Source organism: Stigmatopora argus, chromosome 18 (genome assembly GCF_051989625.1).
Source record: "Stigmatopora argus isolate UIUO_Sarg chromosome 18, RoL_Sarg_1.0, whole genome shotgun sequence".
NCBI classification, from domain to species: domain Eukaryota; kingdom Metazoa; phylum Chordata; class Actinopteri; order Syngnathiformes; family Syngnathidae; genus Stigmatopora; species Stigmatopora argus.
The window spans coordinates 8227436-8247892 of NC_135404.1; the positions used below are offsets into that span (position 1 = coordinate 8227436).

Sequence of the window (20457 nt, forward strand, 5' to 3'; positions counted from 1 at the left end):
ATCATTTTGTGTGGCCCGGGAAAGTAAATCATGAGTGCCGACTTTCTGTTTTAGGATCAAATTAAAATGAAGAGTATAGATGTATATTAAATTTCCTGATTTTCCACTTTTTAAATCAATAATTGTAATTTTTTAATCCATTTTTTCTGTGTTTTTAGTTCAAAAATCATTTTGTAAAATCTAAAAATATATTTAAAAAAGCTACAATAAACATTGTTTTAGATCTATAAAAAACTGAATATCCAGGGCTTTTAATCCAATTCTTTTAATCCATTTATTTAAAAAAAATCTAAATATTATATCTAAAATGGCTCGGCCCACGAACCAACCCGAGTCTGCCACCCTTGCTGTAAATGGATGAATTGTGAGAATTATGATGTAACTCATGGCTTTCTCCTTTCAGGCTAATATAATAAGGCCCAAACTGAAAGCTGTGGTTCTGACAAAGACAATCTTTGATTTCAAATCTTGAGGACAGAAAAAAAAAGACCTCTCGTAGACGCCACGCAGAGCATTTAAATACATTATAGGATAAATATTGAGTAAATACGAGTGCAACCGCCTTTCTGTCTTTGCATCCTCTTTTCATCTGACACCTACAATTTCTTCTGAGGAGGCATGAAAATTGTGTTGTTATTTTTTTTTTTTGGTGCGTGAAGCGTTCCTCAGTTGTAAGTTATTAACAGAGAGCCCCAGAACAATGCAGCTGGAGCTCAAAAGATTTCCCTCCTCTTCTTTTTTCGCTTTCCTGCCCTTTTTTTTCCCCAATATCAAACACGCGCGGTTTCTATCACCATTTTCCAAAGTTCAGATGATTTTCTTATTATTTCAATAAGGGGCGGGAGAGGAGGGGGTGAGTCAAAGTGAATAATGATGACAGCTGTGATTCAGGCTGACTGTGTGATCTTCCGCGCCGTTTGTTTGGGACTTGTAAGACGAGGAATTACAAGTGTCAAACAGCTGTGAATATGGCTGCTAAATATTTAAACATGTTTTGCAGCTGAAAAGAGAGGGGTGAAGAAAAAAAAGTATAGTTTTTTTTTTCCTTCTTTAAAGCAAGGCTTAAGTGCATATAAGCTGTGCCAGGCTTTGAAGACTGGCGGCGGAAAAGGCGAAAAGGGGGCACCCGATCGAGGCCGATTACGCCGACGGAGACGTTCCAAAAAAGGAGTCGACAGGTGAGGTAAATGCGAGGTGTCTCCTGACCCCGAAGCGAGTAGGAAATTAAGAAAAGTGTGGGAGGAAGACAGACAAACTCCAATAGTAAAAAAAAAATGAGCATCTGGGCCTGTTGGGTTGCCGCTGATGAATTATGAATGGCTTTGAAAAGGAGCACAACTCTAGAGATGGTGAAAGGATAGAAAGCAAATGCAACATTTAAGGTGCTACAATGCAACAACTAGGAATAAAAAGTCATGCCTCGCAGGACTTGAACTGGGTTAACCCAAATAAATGAAAAGTAAATATGTATCGTATTGCACAAACAATTTGCTTGCATTGGGTCATAGTCTGCAATGATGGAGGTCAATGCCAGATGCCAAATATCACTATTACCAAGTACTGCATTAGCTCTTTAATTTTACAGTAGGATGGGCCAAAATACAATATGGCAAAGTATCATAATCTCGAATAAATCTCATAAAATGTGCTCATGTAATGCTGACCATTTTGTATTTAAAAAGTCTTTAAAAATGTTGTTGTATTACAGTAAATGTTTTTACTTTCATTTTACTGCATTTGGAAATGTATATCTTTAAACATACCAAAAATCCTTGGGGTGTTTTCTGGTTGTTTATCATTATTATTCATGAATCTGTACAATAATGGCACAATTAACACAATTTAGGATACCAGTCTTAAAGGGAAAGTTTCTGAAATCGTTGGGGTGTTTTCTGGTTGTTTATCATTATGTTTTTTGGTTGTTTATCATTATGTTTTCTGGTTGTTTATCATTATTATTCATGAATCTGTACAATAATGGCACAATGAAACACAATTTAGGAGAGCAATCTTAAAGGGAAAGTTTCTGAGGTGAGCGTTTGTTCGTAATTAGAAAAGGTAATGTGATTTTAAAAAACCTAAACAAGCAAACACCTAATTTCAGGAATAAAAATGGAAAAAAGTCATTTCATTTACCAAGTTCTGGACTAATTACTTGTCTTACTTTCCCAACTCTTTACTATTGTACGTTTAAGAGAAAGAAAGACTTATTATGAATTCATTATCTTTGACTTGGCCTTTAAGCGCTTCAATCAGCCCAAAGTGTGTCCAAATGAGCCGAATTGAATTTTCTGCAGCACAGACCAAGAGGGCAAATGAAAATTTCAAGCAAAGGGTTGATGGCAGAAAAAAAAAATCCATTAAAATTTTCAGAGAAGCACTTACCTCCTCACGCAACTTTATCAACTGCATCACGAGAGCCAGGCAAAAAGATGGAGAGATTGGAAGAGAAAAAGAGTGAAAAAGAAAATGAGAGGAAGCATTTCCAGGAAGCGGAAGCCATCATGTAGTAGCGCACAGAAATTAACCTTGACGATTTTTCAGTTTGCACACCGAGCGCTCAGAAATGAGCAGACAAACGTGCTAAACGCAGTCGAGCGCTGACTTTTTTTGGGGTGGTGAACAAACAAAGATCAAGTCATTGCACTGTCACATTAAACAACAGTAAGGATCTGGCAGGATCAGCTAGCATTACCCAGAAAGTCACTGAAAATCATGTTGCCAGAGAAAAGGAAGCACTATACTATGCGCTTAGATTATGTTGAAAAAGTGTCAAAACATGGACTTTACTGTTTCTCAGCTGTCATTTTGGTAAATTCCCCAGAATGGGGTTTTGCCTACATAGTCAAATTTCATGGCACTGGAGTCATAAACGTATTTAATAAAAGATGTGCCGAAACTGAAGTCGTTCAAAAATGAATTTCATGGGGGAAAAAGGGAAACACTGTATTAAACAGATTTTCCCCACCTAAACAAAAATCCATAGAAATGTTGCTGCGTAAATTGTTCAGTTTGTCTCAAAGGGTTGAAAAATAGCTGTCTGTAATCAGAGGTTATTAAAACAATGTACAAAATGCAATTAATTTTGCTCAAAAGTGCCCTCATTATATTAGTTTGCCATAAATGAATTAAGAGCGTAAATTAGAAACATGATTAGGAATATTTAGGTTAACAAACGTACATGAAATTGGAAAAGAAACAAAGTAATAATTTGAAAGTGAAAAGCTAGTTCCCAAGGATGCAACTAAAGCATCCATGTTATTTGGATGGCTCAATACTTTTTACGCACAATTGCAGTTGAACCCAAGATCTAGCACACATAAAACCTGAAGAAAAGATAAAAACATTCAAAATGGCATCATTTTAAAAATCAATAAAACAGGAAAAAAATGTAAACAATAAAGGCTCGAGGAAGTGGAGGGTTTCCAGAGTGGAAGTTAAGTGCTCCCTCTTTCGTGCTCCAGTTAAAGAGCAGGCAGCAGCTTTTTAAACTAACTTGAGAGGTTAGAGACAAGCGATAAATTGTATATTACAAATTCATACATAGATTTTCTAGCAACAGAATGTTCACCGTGTGCGTAATGTGAGCAACTTGACAAATAGCATAATGCTTGTACAGTCAGAAACATTAGCATATTTGATCATAGTTGATTATATTTCACGAATTTGACTAAAAGCAAATCCTCAAGGATTGCCCAGGGTGCTGGCGTGTGCGGTGGTTTAGTCGCCGGTCTTTTGGTCGCCGTCTTTTGGTCGCCGGTCTTTTGGTCGCCCGGACCCAAACAACGGGCGACCAAAAGACCGGCGATAAAACAAGGTAAAACAACACGGTCTATGCATCAATAGAGGCCAACAATGGCCCTGAGAAGTTTCACTGAGCGGACATGTGAGTGTATGAGAGTTTGTATGTACATGAGTTGTCCCTTTAAGAAGCTGTCAGTTAGGGTCTTAACAAGTTCTCCAACAAAACACAATAAAAGTACGGGAAATTTGGAGCTTTTCTTTAGCCTAATAATTAATAGGGCATTAAGTATGACTAAATAATAATTCGCAGTTTGTATTTAGGGAATTTGAGCAATGATTTAAATGGTAATTATCAATAACCTTCCGGGCGACAAAAAGACCGGCAACCAAACGACCGAGTACCGGGTGCTGGAGCTTAGCTTAGCTAAGACAGGCACCAGGCGGGCGACATCCTGAATTAGTGGCCAGCCAACTGCAGGGCTCATGGAGACTAAGGACAACCAGTCACGCTTAGGGGCAATTTAGAGTGTTCATCTAGACCAGGGGTGGGCAAACTATTCCAGAAAGGGCCACAGTGGGTGCAGGTTTTCATTACAACCCATAAAGAGGACACCTTTTTACCAATCTGGTGTCCTACAAGTGCAATCAGTGGATTGCAGTCAGGTGCTTCTTCTTTTCTGCAGAAATCTAATTGGTCAAAGTGTCTGTGCTAGATCAGTTGGAACAAAAACCTGCACCCAGAGCGGCCCTCTAGGACCGGTTTGCCCACCCCTGATCTAGACCAACATTCAAGTTTTTGGAATGTGGGAAGAAACCGGAGTACCCGGAGAAAACCCATGCAAGCACAGGAGGAACATGCCCTCCCCAACTCCCCACAGGGAGGTGCAGACCCACCTGGGATCGAACCCTCGATCTCATACCTGTCAACCTCTGCCGATAACTGCCCTTATAAATGATTATGATTCCCCTTACAAACCCCCCAAAAACCTTACAAACACCGTACGACGAGTCGTACGGTGTTTGTAAGGTTTTTGGGGGGTTTGTAAGGGGAATCATAATCATTTATAAGGGCAGTTATCGGCAGAGGTTGACAGGTATGCGAACTCAGAACTGTGGCGCACTAGCCACTCATCCAAACAAGTATAAATGTGCATCTTTTTAAAGGGTGGCTAACAAGATGCTACTTAAATCCGCACAGCAAGGTTGGCTTATTTAAAAGGGCAAAGTTTAAAACGACACTAAGGAGGGCTGCGATGTGGTGGGGGAAGCTTATTGGAGAGTAGCAGATCCTACGATTGCTCAATGGCCTGCCAAACAAAACTTCTTGGCTGGTTTGTGCCGCCTGACTGATTGCCAATCCTCACGGGAGGACTCCCACAAAAGCCTGGTTGCGATGTGCTTTTTATTTTTTAAGCTTGATTTTTCTTCGCCTACGGCGTCTTTAGCGCAAGCCAACGCCATCGCTCGCATTGTGGAATGGCGTGAATGTCGTAATTATGCCGTCTTCGTTTTGTGTTTTTGAGGTGCCAACCAGTCGGCCCCGGCCAGCATTCAAAATTGCACTGCTGCAATTTTTCTGTTATGATAATCAGCGAATTTTTTTTTCAAACAAAAGATTTTTTTTCCTCTTTCCCCCACCGCCGTCTTCTACCCCAACGCAGAATTCGATACAAGTGGTAATGCGCTCCTTTGTAGCTCGGGAAAAATCTGGCTGGTGCCGGCTCAAACTGGCGCAATCTCTCGTGGCCGAGCCTTCTGCTGCGACTGAAATCGAAACTATTCGGTGAGGCATTTATGTGTACGTGTGTGGGAGAAAAAAAAGCCGAGGAGGAGGGGAATAAAAATGTGCCTAGCATCTGATAGTGCCAATTCCGTCTCTGCCGGCGTACAGATAACGAAGAAACGTCCGACTCTATTAAATCGTCCTTTAGCCATTATCGCAACTTACAACGGTGGCCTATTTACTTAAGCTGGAAATCCTTTTGCCTTGTAACCGGCATATTTGTGAGCGGTAATGATCGGATGAGGCGAAGGGGCTACGCCATTCCGTCCTGACCCTCGTTTTACACATCGGCAGCAATTAAAATGACCCCACTTTGCCCCCGACTTCTTGTCTTTTTCTCTCTGCTGTCACTGTTATCTTTTTTGGATGAAGAAAATTTAAAAAAAATAAATACCCAAGTTGTGAGTAGTGAGGAATTGTTGGAAAAAGATTTTTAAACGCAAAATTGTTGTATTATAACTGTATACTTTGTTATTGACCAATATAAAAAATAAAATACAGTTTATTTCAAAAAGTAATTTATCAGTGTTTTTTTCCATGAAAAATGTCATTTCCTGAATAAAAAATATAACTAAACTTTACTACTTTTTTTGTTTTGACATTAAAATAAACAACACGTACATGTGTATTTGTATATTTAATTTTTGTTGTACTTGTCCAATGTAGTCTTTATTTTAACATGTGGTATTTTTTCAAAATAATAAAAACTGACCTTTATTAACACTAATTTTCATTGTCAATTTGTAAGCTTTTATTCTAAAGTAATTGTTTGTAAACAAAAATGCAAAGACATGGGGCATCTCAAAATATTATTTTTTTAATAATGTATGATAATAATTTTTTAAAATTATGGACACATTATTCTATTAAGAATATAATTATAGATGCCATTACTAATTCAATGTGGGAAATTAACAATGCCTTTTTATACTTATATACAACTTTAAAAAAAATAGAAGTTACAAAAGGTAACTACACATTTTGGAGCATTTTAACCTTTTAAATAAAAATATTTCCAATAGGAGAAAAATCCAACCGAGGGATAATTTTGCAGTCATCTCTTAATTTTTCCAGAACTGTGCATAAAAAGCTATTATTAGCAGCAAGATGAATAGGATTCCAAATGAGACGACGTGATATTTCTTTTTTTGTCTCTTCTCTCCTTGATCGGCGGCCGTCAGTGTCTCAACTTGACATCGTTGACAGCGAATCTCCTTTCGACTTAAGCGCGTCACTTTTGTGTCGTGCTAATTTGCCGGGAAAATATGCATATCAATTACGTCTCCCGGTTCGGCACATATGTTTGGAAGATGGCGCCTCATCATTGAAATGGTAATAAGACATTAAGAAGAAGAAAAAAATCAACATATTTTACTTTTACTTCTAAATATATTCCCATTTATTTTGGGCTCATGTGCTTCTGAATTTGGATTTGTCATAGTCTAATAATTAGAGCGACGATCCATATTTTAAGATGAGTGTGTGTGTGTGCTTGTGTGTGTCTAGTGTAGGTTTTTATCTTTTAAAAATGACTGCAAAACAACACTTTAAAAAGAGACCAAGACGGATTCTATACTTTAAGGGCCACAAACCAAATTACAGTGAATGAATAATTTACAACGGTAAGGAAAATACTGCGGTTTATATGAAGGTTTTCTCAAAAGACATGATTTAGATTACTTTGAAGAAGAAAAAAAGCAAATTCCTGTTTTGTGTACGGGAAATGTTTTGGTGCATGTTTCACCTTTGAATAATCAGTCAAAAGATGCGTATGTGTTTGTAACTTTAGATTCAAGCTTTGCTTTTTAGTGCGTTTGCAGTATTTTCAAACTAATATTTTCAAAATCCCTTAGAAATATATTTTAAATGCAAAGCAAGGAATCCAAAAAACAAACAGAGAGGCCTCTTACCATTTTTGTACGTGTATCAGTTTTGTGTGTGCCTAAATGCATCCTAGATATTTCAAATGTATTATCAGTATTCCAGTAGCCCGATTTTGCACTTGTACTAAAAAAAATGATTAAAATAAATGAAAATCATTGACGTTCCCTACTAAAAAGTGACATTGAAAAACACGACGAAACATTTTTTAGGTAAATATGAGAACTATGACGACAAAAATCCCAGTAATTTTCCATTGTGTCGTTTGATTCACAGATGTCTGTAGAAACTGATTTCATCATTTTGTGCGAGAGGGTCCCTTACGGGCGACACCCAGCTGCGGGGCGACTGCGGTTTGGTATTGAAAAACGCTTCGCATTGTGTATACGGGCGTGCATGTGTGGGTGCTCGCAATCTGGTCGGTCCCATGCCCCACGTCGGCCCAGCTTTGCATTAAACAGTGTTGCTTCCGCATGACTTGGTGACAATACCCTACCGTCCTCAGATCTGGCGTGGATGAGGGGAGCCCGACCCAACCGACCCCGCCCGACAGACCCCCCCCAGGGGCCGAAGTCGGCCTCCCACACCGGTGGCCAAGTCGGGCCGGGGGTGATTAGCGCCTCACCTGGTTCTCTGAGGAGCCGACGTCATCCCCCAGGAGCTCGTTGCGCACCTCGTCACTGTAGGCGATACGTGACCTTTTCTGCCGAGAAGAAGGGGGTGAGTTGAGAGGGAGGGGTGGCAAAATGGAAAGACAAGTGGAGAAATAGGATTTAGTTTTGAAATGTTTAAAAGAAGAAAAAGGTAACATAAGAAGCATTGCTTAGGCACGAGGGCCCCCTAATGGAAATGGGTGACGTATAGAATATATATATAAATATATATTTTTTAAAAAAAACATTTGGACTCGTTGTGGCTGCCATTAATGGCGGTAGATGCCCATCTAGCTCTAATGGGTTGGACATCTCTTGCAGTCTATGAGTTAAAAGTTTCTAGAAATTTTTGGAATTTACAGATTTAACAAAAAAAAAAGGGGGGGGAACATAAAACGGGGCAAAAAAAGGAGCCGGGACATATAAATCCTTTATAGGACAGTAATTAAAGTTATTGGCTGACATTGATGTTGGTGTGCATCCGAGCGAGAGTTTTTAGTTCATTTAAAAGTTTTAAATGTTTTATATTCTTAAAAAAAATCAATTATCAAATAATGGAAACAAGTCATAATTATTTATGATATTTGAAAAATGTTGACAATGTAAATAGTATTTTTCTTGTGTGTGATGAGTATATTTACTACATATATACCATGTTCTTTTATATAGAAATGGGACAATAAAAAATACAATTTCAATTTTAAAAAACAACGACAAAAGAGGACTGTATTTTTTAGTTTTTTCTTGAAAATTACTAGAGTGATAAATAAAAATATTGATGTCATCTACAATGACATGGGGAGTGTAAGTGTAAATATTACAAGGTATAAAAATTGTGTGACACTGTCTTATAAACATGAAAAAGAAAGGTTAGATAAAAACATAGTGTGGTGCCTAAGTGGTCCATGGTGTGGAGGGGAGGGGGATTGTTGGGTCGGGGGGTTGATCTCGTGTACAGGGTAAACTTGTGCCACAGGGGTGGTGCCAACATGAATAAAATCATATCTTGTAAGCATGTCGAGTCAGTGGGACAGGGGGGTGTATTATGAGGAAGTAGCACTTGTCAGCACTAAATCTTTTCTTGGGAGGGGGCACTGGAGGAAGGTGTTTTGGGAGTGTGTGTGGGGGGTGGAGGGCTGTCACTGCTGTCATCCCAGTGCACTGGCAACCTCGATGATAACACCAATTCTGGGACTCAGACAGGGAATAATTCATCAGCCAATGGTGAGGGCTTGCCTGGCTCTGTGTACAGACACAGTCTTGACAATAAGTCGTGTCCAAAATGTGTGAGTGGAGTTTGTGTGGAGAGATGAAGGTGGAAGGGGGGGCAAAATAAGACACACAATTCACACACGGCTGGAGGAGTGGGCTGCAAACGTAGTGCTTGTTTACAGACGCCCGGCCCGTGGAAAACAATGTGTCGGCGTGCCCTCTTAAACTAAGAGTGCGGTGACAGCAGACATGCGGCTAAAGTCTTTACCCAGTCGCATCCGGCAACATCCCCCATGCCCACCCCCAACATGGCCCACTCTATGTTGCCGTACTAGTGTTTTGGCGTTTTGGAAGGTGGGCTACAATCAAAATCAAACGGCTTGGAAGTACAGCAAAGCCTTTTGTTGGGTATATTTTTTATTTTAAAATGAATTTGTTCGAAGAGCAAGTATAATGAGCTGCTGTATTAGGACACGGTGTAATGGTTCAACTGCAGGTTAAGACCAGGCATGTTAGAATTATTGCATACTTTTTGGAAAAAAAGTCCAGATTTTTCTTTTCTGGAGATTTTCATGTTTTATATTAGATGTCATCAGAAAATTCTGATTTTAACTTGGCAAAAAGGCAAATATGTGAAGGAAAAAGATGAATATTTCATGTTTAAAAATTGGGAGATTTTGTTTTTTAGGGGATGAAGTATTTTTTAAATATTACATTAAATATATAAGTTTTTTTGTATATAATTTATAAATAAAAAGATTCCTATTTCAGAATTTAAAAAGTCAGGTATAAAAAATAGGTTGAATGTTTGAAAAATAAGTTTAATATTTGGGCAAAAATATGCATATATTCCATGTACCATGAATATTTTCTTGTCTAATTTTAGGAATAAAAAAATGGTAACATTTTGTGTTGAGTATTTGTTTTTTGTCAACAATTTTGTTCAATTCCAAACAAACCCTTTAACAGGGCATTGACAGAGCATCCAAATTAATTTGTGAAGTCAAACCCATGGTGAGAAATTTTCTATCAATTGGTCTTGGCCTAATATTAATATATACGCAAACCCATATTTTGATCAAGGGTGTTTAGGCCTTTTGTATCCACTTGAGAAGTTGGCCCCCAAGGTGGACCCTGTTCCCATTTTGCCACATCAAAATAACAATCAGCATCAACCTTGTGAATTTACAAAAAAGCCTTGTGATTTTGCCTGGGAATAAACAAGCCAAAACAAAAAGAAGACACCCACATATTCTATTTAAGTGGAGATGCCTCATAAAGAGCCAGGGTGCAACTAAGGGGGAGCGTCGACTTACAGCCGTAATTGAGACCGAGAAGCGTCGCGAGCGGCATTGATTTGAATGCCTTCAAAAACAACAAACAGCGACGAGAGGTGTTTCTAAATAGCTATTTGCGTGTGAAGCACTTCCGCAATGCGACGGCTGACAAAAGGAAAAAGGTATAAAAGGAGGGGAAAATGTCAGAGCATTAAAAGGCTCGCCCCCGTACCCCCCTGCGCCCGCTACGAGCAAGTGCGGCGGGTTATTCGGATTCCCCCTCTGGAAAACAACACATCCCCGAATGATTAGCACCTTGCTATTTGATGTCAAGCAACAACAACCTGTGTCACGACTCACTCTTTAATACGCTGACAGATTTGATAATAAGCAGACAAATGAGTATTTTGGTCTGGAAAATACGCGATTCGATTATGTACAGCGAGTAGAAAAAGTCGATAACAAATGCCAGGTTTTTGTCCTTAATAAAAGGGGGGTGTCGACTTTTTAGATCCACTACCATAAACGTATACACGGCCAGCGTCTTGAAATGAACCTTATTAATCAGGCTTTGTCTTTATAAACAGAAATGTCGCTTATTGTGAAGATAAGGGAGAAGGAAGGCTTTTTTTTAATTCATTCCAAAGGTCTGTCGTTTGTCATTTTTCTAATCTTAGGTGAGAATTTTTGCATCGTATTCCCAGTCGTGCGCACGTGGAACAAGTACAAAGGTAAATCTTTTAACGTGATACAAACACCATCACAACAGCACGGCTGCGCAGGTGTTGGTGTCCTGTCAAATCAAAAAAAGAGGAAAGGGATGACATGGATAGATGCGTGGAAGAATAAAACACAAAAAAAACAAATACATTCTCCGTCAGCCATCAAAATGTAATTACATGCACGCATGACAAATCGTATCAGATATGCTAATTAGGTTTGCATAATCCTCTGTGTACATTCTCATTATGGCAACATGGATTTTATCTTTTTATGAGAAAAATCTTTTTTGTGTACTTGTATTTTAATCTTTTAAAAATATCGGAATATATCTACAAAGAGGCGAAAGGATTTTTTAAGAAAAAAGTATATTTTGCGGTCGTAACAGAATGAGAATAAAGCTGTATATTTTTAAATATGAAGCATGGGACATTATTTATCCATCACCGGGGCCTAATTTAAAAATTAAAAATGTAAACAGGATGTGTATAAATTGCGGACTTATTGTTGTCCCTGATCTGACCACGTGATTGGAAATCGCACGTAATTGCATCATTTCCGAAGGATCAAAATCGGGAGTAACTAGGTAATTAGGGTAACTAGTAACTATGAACATACCTAGTTACTTCAGTCTGCAGTGTGCTGTAGCACATTCATGCTTGTTAGTATTAATTTTAAAGCAAAAAAAGGTTATAATCTGAGGTTACCATATTTTCACGACTATAAGGCGCACCGCATTATAAGGCGCACCCTCAATGAATGACACATATTTATTTTTTCCATATATAAAGCACACTGGATTATAAGGCGCCCTGTCTATTTTGGAGAAAATTTAAGACTTTTAAGTGCGCCTTATAGTCGTGAAAATATTACTCATATATTGTCATACATTATTTGGGGGGGGAAAGTCCTAATCCCATGAAAGTAGCATAACCAAGAGTCATAAAGTTAACTAAAACCCCTACTTAATCGAGTTTTATGATACAATCTTAGAAAAAGAATGTCTAACATTGTCAATTAAAATGACATTACATGAAAAAGTCATACGCTTAAAAAAGCAAAGCTGCACATCTCACTAGAAAATATCCCTTATTTGTAAAAATATACATTTGAAATAAAGTTTGAATTTGAAATGTAATGTGTGTACATTACATTTATTTCTTCATGGATTTTTGGTTTTGTGTGAGAAACGTGAATTAGTTTTTTGACCCACTGCTTGACTAGAATATTTTTTTTTTTAAAGAACATTTGGATTTTTAATGATTTCCAAAGTGTCATGTGTAGTATGGCCATTTGACTGCCCTCCGACTGGTCTTTGTGCCTTTTGCCCGGAGCCACGAGTGACACCAGTACAAATGCAAATAATGGTGTGCGCCTGGAAAGCTGGGGTGAAAAATGTAAACAGTTCGTTAGAAAGAGGGGAATAAAAGGCATATATATGAAAATAATTGAAAAAATACCCAGGGGCAGAGTGTAATGAGGGCCCCTGAAGTTCCGGGCTGTGTTTGGCTAAGCCACACATGGCTGCTGGCATAGCGTGAAGTGCAATTAAGTGTATTCAGTGCACTGTGGAACGTTGCTTGGCTTGCCAGCCAGGGAGAGGAAGAAAAAGAGGAGGAGGAGGAAAGAAAAGATGAAGACCAGGAGGAGGAGCAGCAAATCAAAAAAGAGAGGCTAAATAAGATTTTTTTTTCACAATGATATAAATGACTTTCTCCTCAAAAGTACTAATAAATATAGCTTAGAACTTTTTTTCTGGCTTTGACAGAAAAAACAAGCATTTGTTATGAAACTTGTTTTCAAACAATTAACCTGTTTTTCTTAATACCTCCCATTTTAATTAAATTCTCAAAAATATACAAACATAAGCACTATTTCTTGAATGTATGTATAGGATGTTTTCCCTGGAAAAAGTTTTTCAAGAAGATATCAAATGTACTATTTATGCAATAACGTAACAAATAAATAACTATGCACTACATAATTTATAAACATAACATAAAAGTTTGTTCTTGAAAATAGACAATTTTGATCTTGAGTTTTGATGAAATAATTCATAATTTTGTGAACATATGTCAAACTTGAGCTAATTATTTTTTTAAATCAAACTATTCCATTATTATATATATATACATACATATATATACATATCTCTATACATACATATATATGTATATGTGTATATATACATATATAAAAATATAAAATCATCCATTCAAAGAAAAAAATGTAACTATTACATTTTCATTAAAAAGTCCTTATGTATACAAGTAATTATTCAGATATAAGTCCAATAAGCAAAGTTCTTATTTTGTTAGCCTATATCTGAATCTTCAACACCTGACAAAAGCCTACTTTTTCCCTGAAATAAATTGACTATAATCTTATATTTTCATATTCCCCCTTTCATTGCACTACTCATCTTCGCCATCCACCGTCGAAAGCAAGCGGTGCAACACGCACGGCGAATATTTTCCTCCCCGACGCAAGCGAGCGCAGTGGGGTGTCGTTTGTTTTATTTCCTCCTTTCCCCGACTTCTTTCGCTTTGCCGTACCTCTCGCTACCTCGCTCGCGCGAGGGGCTACTGTACACCCCCCAAAAAAAGAAAGCGAGCGAGCCTCCTTCGGAGAAAAAGGCGACGGCGGCGGAGAAAAGAGGAGCCGAGCTCCTCAGATAACAGCATGGGGGCCCCTCTCATTAGCTCACAGGTTGGCGCCTTTGGTGGCTTTCCACTCGACGCTTGCATTGTGTTCTCCTTCCATGAAAAAGCAAAAGTGTGTCGCCCAACAACAACAAGGAGCGGAAAAAAAAAATCATCAATCACACAAAAGAGTGAGGTGAGGAGTCTTTTTTTTTTTTTTGGCGCGTGCATTTACTTTAAGAGATCTATTTCACTTAAAATGACCAACATCTATCAAAGATGGCGTAAACAGCATCCCGAGGGGGGACGGAGGGGAGCTTTCAAGCTCGTACCTCTGTGATAACAGCGAGCATTTTTGAGTCATTTGAGGCCTTAACGAGTGGCCCGAAGACGACGAAGACAGCCGACCGGACAAAAAAGGAAGCCAATTGAAGGTGTCTTTGATTGAAGGAGCTCTCCGTGGGTGGGGGGTGCTCTCCTATTAAACCCCATATTAAAATATGGAGGTACGTCTAATGAAAAATCAAAGGCACCCCCGTTATTCCGTGCCTCCTCGCCGCGGTTGCGCGGTAGGGACGCGTAAAGGCGAAAAAAAAGGGAAGACGGGGAAGATCGGGGAGGGGGACCGAGGGAGGGCGAGCTTCTGCCGCCGCGAAAGACGGGCAGACAGCGTGGGTTTGCGGGAGGGAATCGATAGAAACGAGCCGTCGGGGGTCGGAAATGGGGGGAAGGCTTCTGGGGGGAAAAAAGACGGCCTCCCCGGGTCAGCACCAGAGAGAAAGGTGAGATTAGAGCAAAGTGGAGGAGGGATTTTCCAACGGGGGATGCGGGCTACCTGGCAAGCCCGCCAACCAAGCGGCCTATTAGCCTGTGGCTACCTACATAAGGTTGAGTGAACACACACCCCCCCAACCCAACTTCTTCCTTCCCGCACTACCCCCTCCCACCTTTTTTTGTCAAAAAAGGAAAGAAAGAAATACCTTCACTTTTAACCCGTTCCTACGCTTTGGAAGGAGGCTCACTTCTGACCTCCATTTGTGATTCATTTTTTGTTTGATGTCTATTCTCAGGCTCTTATCTAAAATTGAAAACTGTCATAAAAAAAAGGAAAGCTAGACACAAAAGGCAGACAAGATGCTATGGTTGCTTGTGTGGGGGGTTTAGTTCTAATGCTGAATTAGAGGGTTAAAAGCTATATTTCATCTTCCAAACAAATGACGGGGGGGATGTAAAAGCATCTTTTTTCGGGGGCTATAAGGACTTTTCATTACAAAATATACTGAAACCCGTGTTTTTCTAACACAAAAGTACTTTGAACTCTTCTTTAGATAACAAAGTTAAAATAGAGAGCTTTTTCTGGGAAAAGAATAGTAGAATAAAACTTATTAACGTATAATAACTTTAAAGAATTGCAGTTTTCCAAATACAGTTACATAAATTTGTCTTTTTCTAAATGATTATTACTTAAAACACTATTTTTTGGGTGGTTGGAAGGAAATATATAACTCAGTTTGTGGATTTTTTTTTCTTGCAATTTTGAACAAAACATTTTTAACTATATATATATATATATATATATATATATATATATATATATATATATATATATATAGAGTTAAAAAATCAAATTTTTTTCAACATATACATGTACAACTAATATATTTATATATATTTTACGTTATTAAGTGTATATATATATAAAACTAAATGAGTCACAAATGGAGGTTAAAGGGAGCCTTCATATATACATATATATATATATACACACAAATATATATATATATACATATATATACACATGTATATATACATATATACGTATATGTATACATATACATATATACATATATATATATATATATATATATATATATATATATATATATATATATATATATATATATATATATATATATATATATATATATATATATATATATATATATATATATATATATGCGTCTCACTTTTGACCTCCATTTGTGATTCATTTTTTGTTTTATGTCTGTTCTCTGGCTCTTATCTAAAATTGAAAACTGTCACCAAAAAAAGGAAGAAAGAAAAGCTAGACAAAGACAGGCAAGTCGGGCTGCCGTGCGTATGTGCAGTGGACATCCACTCTGCGAAAGACTATCTTGCCTTTTCTTGTAACGTGACCATTGTCGCTCCCCAATAGTGGAATTTATTAGCATAAGAATACCGCGGGACACACATCGAGACTTCGCCAGATCATTATCGCTTTATATTGAGCTGTTACTTTGTTATTCCACATGGTGGGGGACATACTCACACGCTGAATAGATGCCCCCCAACACACACACACACACACACACACAAACCCACTTTGAAAACTCCAACACTCACTCACCCTTCCTGAACTACACGATCACTATTTTTGTCTGGGAATGCACAATAAGAGCAAAAAATGTAAATTTTATAAACAGGATGCAGTGTTGACCTAATCATCAATGAAAAATGTTTAAAAAATACCAGAGTGCTAGCAAAAACATGTGTTATGCTTTGGCAAACATGCTTTAAGGCTAGATATAGTTGACTATACTGTAAGTCATATATAAAATACAGATGGCGACGCCGAAATCACTTTAGAATATTTTCGTTAAGCCGAAAAAGTAAAACCCTTAACAAGAACATTTTTTAATGTGCCTGTGTAGAGCCATGAATAACCAAAAATAAAAATTAACTCAGAAACTCAGCATTTTCAAAGCATTTTGTAAGATTTGGTTGCTCTCATCTAATTACTAATAGGCAGTTTATTATGCATTTAGTATTAGCAAAACAACCAACAATAAATGCATAAACTATTATCAAGTACTGCCAAAACTCTTATGACTGCTACAAGAATGCAAAAAAAAGAAAAATAGAGAAATTAATTCATAAAGTTTCATCTATGTGCATTCTACTGCAGGCTTAAAATATTATGGCAAAAAAGGACCAAATAAATCAATTTCTCATTCAAAAACATTTAAGATGAGCGGCTTGGAGCCACTATAATTAAAAAAAGAAAAACAATACACCTAGATGACATTCTCTATTTATCATTTCCTTTTTAAAAATGCCATTGCCATACAAAAACAGAGCCGGAACAGCCAACGATTCATAATATATTTCATTAATACTTCATGAATCCCCCCCATACTTAAGCCAGTCTGGCTGAAAAAAAAAAAAACATTGTCACCTATTCTAGTACCCGGTTGTCAGCACATCACTAGGGAGCGGGTGTCACATGTCACTTCTGGTTTACGGCGTTACGCGGGACGGGCTGCAGACACCGGGGGTAGGATGGCGAAGAAGAAAGTGTTGTGGTAGAAGGGTGAGGGGGGTGGAGGGAGGTAGAGGAAGGGGATGTTATCATATCATCGCCCTACGTCTTTATGTTTCCCTCCCTTATTATCTGCAACCCCCCCTTCCCCAACTCACGGTGAGTCACTCAATCACACGAGCCCCGAGGACAGTGAGGGGACCCTGGGAGGGCCTTTTTTTTTTCGGCGTATCCAGACGACGAGCATCTGAAAGCTATACTGATCGCTGTCACTGAGTGTGTGTGTGAATGTGTGCGTGCGACTTTGGAGGGGAGGGTACAAAGATAAGTGAGAGAGGAGACGATAACGGTTAGCAAGTGAAGGAAAAAATAAAAAAGGTGCAAGGGGCCTACACGGTTTAAATCATGGGCTGCCATTGACAACGATCGACGTCCTATCCATTTGAACGCAGCTCAAAGGGATGGGACGACGGTCGCCGTCCACGGCGGGGAACGAATTGCGTGTTTGCGTGATGAGATCAGGTGATTGAAAAAATAAAAAGACGTGACTTAAATCATAGCTGGGAAAGTAACCGCTAGCAAAATAGCATCAATTGATTTTTATGTGTGCTTTCATTATAATTTTCAATGTATGTGACTTTTTTTCCTTCGTTTTCTTTTAAACTTGAAAATACATTGCTCCTTTTTAAATATATTAATAACTAAACTAAATATAATAAATGAGTGAATGAAAATTATTCAATTAGGAGTAAAAAAATTCTTCTGAGAAACTATATGATAGGTCACCTTTTAATCAAGAATATACTTTTAGCCTGTCATGCAATAATCAATGTTGGCATGTAACAACACCCAACTTTTTATCTTCTACTAAAAAAAAACAGCACTGACCTTAAATTCCAATTTAATGAATAAGATTTGCTTCCATGCATGTTTTGACTATAGCAACATTTTTCCAAGAAGAGGGACTTATTTTCACATTATCTATTTACAATTCAGTGTCCTTGAAAGTGGTGATTGGATTCTAAAGCTATTCCCGGTAATTCTAATTATTTATGAGTATTAAAAGGATGCTAGAAGGTGGTTTGCATAGTAACTTGAAGTGACAGTGAAAGTTTCCGACTATTAAAATCAATGCTAACGCGAAAAATACATTTGAGATGTCCTTCAACCCTGGTTTGACCCTCTGCTGTTTAGCTGTAAAACCCAGCAAAAGAAATGAATTCATCACGAGCGGGGCTGAGGAAAAAAAAGGGGCTTATCCGCTAACTTGCGTGTCGCTTAAGATGAGCACCCGACGTGACAAATCCGCAAAAAGGGACGAGGCGGAAGTGTACGACAACAAGATCCATTTGTTTACATCTTAAATCTGGCTTTTTCATGGCGAGCCACGATTGCTTCGACTTTGGTGTCACTGATGGGGTTGCTAGAAGCATGAAAAGAGTCAATCTGCTTTGGCTCCTCATCCGAATTAGAACAAGTAAGGCGGGAGTGATTGGGGGTGTTGTAAAGCACCCGACTCTTGTCGATTTGTCATGTCCGTCGCAGTTTGACGAGAACTGAGGTCAAAACGACGAGGGGCCTTCATTACGGATTACAACAATGTGACTATGTAATAATGCTGAAAGGACATCTCAGCTTTAAAAAAAAAACGTATTGAAAACTTTCCGTTTCTTAGTCAAGCCTTTGCAACCTTGACTCGTCCCTAACCGTTAATTAAAAAAAATGCCTGTGAATATTCATGCCTTAAATAACCGACCAACACAGAACACTGCCAACATCTCAAGAGTGTGGCTTTGTGAGTGAAGACAAAATAACACAGCTCACGCAATAAAATGGAACCTCAGACAAAACAGCACAGGGGAAGGTTAAAAGTTGGATATAATTTTACGGGAACACACAAAAAAAAAACAAGAGAGGGTGCAAACATGTTCATTCATTGCCCATATGGTCTTTCTAAGAGGAGAAATTGCTGATTTTTTAGAATATTTTTCACCGAGATCCTCATAAACATCGATACGTTCGTTTTCGGAATAAAACGCAAAACACGGGAACATTCGAATACCAAAAAATAAACACCTAAGTCAAATACACATTTATTTTGTCGCATCAGGATTACTAGTAATTTTATACACAACTCAACCAAGAGTGATTTAGTCACCAAACAAAAACAAAACAAATCGGCAATCAATTATCACAGGTTTGTCGTCTACCATATTTTCTCGCATATTGGCCGCCTCCTCGTATAACCCGTACCCTTAAAATTGCCTTAAAAATCGTTGAATTTTAAGATTTCTCTCGTATAAGACGCCACCTGATTCACAATTTTCATCTCCATTTTCATGGTTTAAATAGGGAGTACAAATGTGTTACTTTGAAGGGAAAATCTTAAGAAAAATCATCGCACGTGGTATTTCTGACATACTGTATGAATCGAAAGGATCGTCTGCTAGAATGCACATTCCGAAAGGGTGTTGCGGCGTGCACGTAGACAAATTCCAAAAGGAAGTCACGTGAGCAGTACAAGCAGGAAGTGTGTCCACAACAGCCTAGTTTTGTCATACCATCCCTAATCACCAAGTCTCTGGGTGCAATAATAGCATGAGATACACATTATGCAGGTATCAAGGACGATATTTTAATGATCGACCAAAGGCCTTCGATCAGCCTTAACAACTATGTGCTGACATGGTAAACACTATGAACCCATATATCAAGGCTACTCACGTTTGGCCAGTCAGAGCACGTTTAAATACACCGGTAAAAGGTAAGATAGCGGCGCCCTGAGCGAGCAATGGCAAGCACAAGTGAGTTTTTTTCACGTTTAATGCCAGATACGGTTTATTTTGTTCTTGAATTTCATTCATAGAGGCCAAAAAAAAAATTCTTTAGCGTTTTATCTGTTTATCTTTTCTCTATTTTAAAATAAATGACCGTATCGGCCGCATTGTCTTGCGTTATGGCATTTTGTCTTTGTCACCTTGGAGTTCCGTGCATGTCAAGTCTAATTTGTGCATACTATATAAGCCGTATCCTTGATTCAGTCATCTTTTTTTGTTACAAATATGGCTTATATGCGAGAAAATATTATACGCGGGCAAAAATAATTGTTAACCATCAAATTAACGTTCTATCAAGACTTCATAAAATGGCGACTTACTACATGCATAAGATGTTATCCCATTCTGTGCAAGGGGATAAAAGACCTCTGTTCATTATCAACTTTACAAGGCAATCACTGCCATAATGCCGCTTTACCTCGATCTCT

General features: G+C 38.2%; 1 protein-coding gene across 4 annotated transcripts in view; it reads right to left on the bottom strand.

The window, feature by feature from the left end:
* The window catches only part of vti1a (vesicle transport through interaction with t-SNAREs 1A), a 94448-nt gene that overhangs the window by 68431 nt on the left and 5560 nt on the right, over nt 1-20457 (bottom strand). For 2 of the 4 annotated variants that reach the window (XM_077625994.1, XM_077625992.1), the window contains exons 4-5: nt 8034-8111; nt 2386-2406 (exon numbers count right to left, since the gene is read on the bottom strand). In XM_077625994.1, the coding sequence (XP_077482120.1) occupies nt 2386-2406; nt 8034-8111 (99 nt within the window). The remainder of the gene's footprint in view (nt 1-2385; nt 2407-8033; nt 8112-20457) is intronic. The other 2 variants (XM_077625995.1, XM_077625993.1) reach the window with 1 other exon arrangement.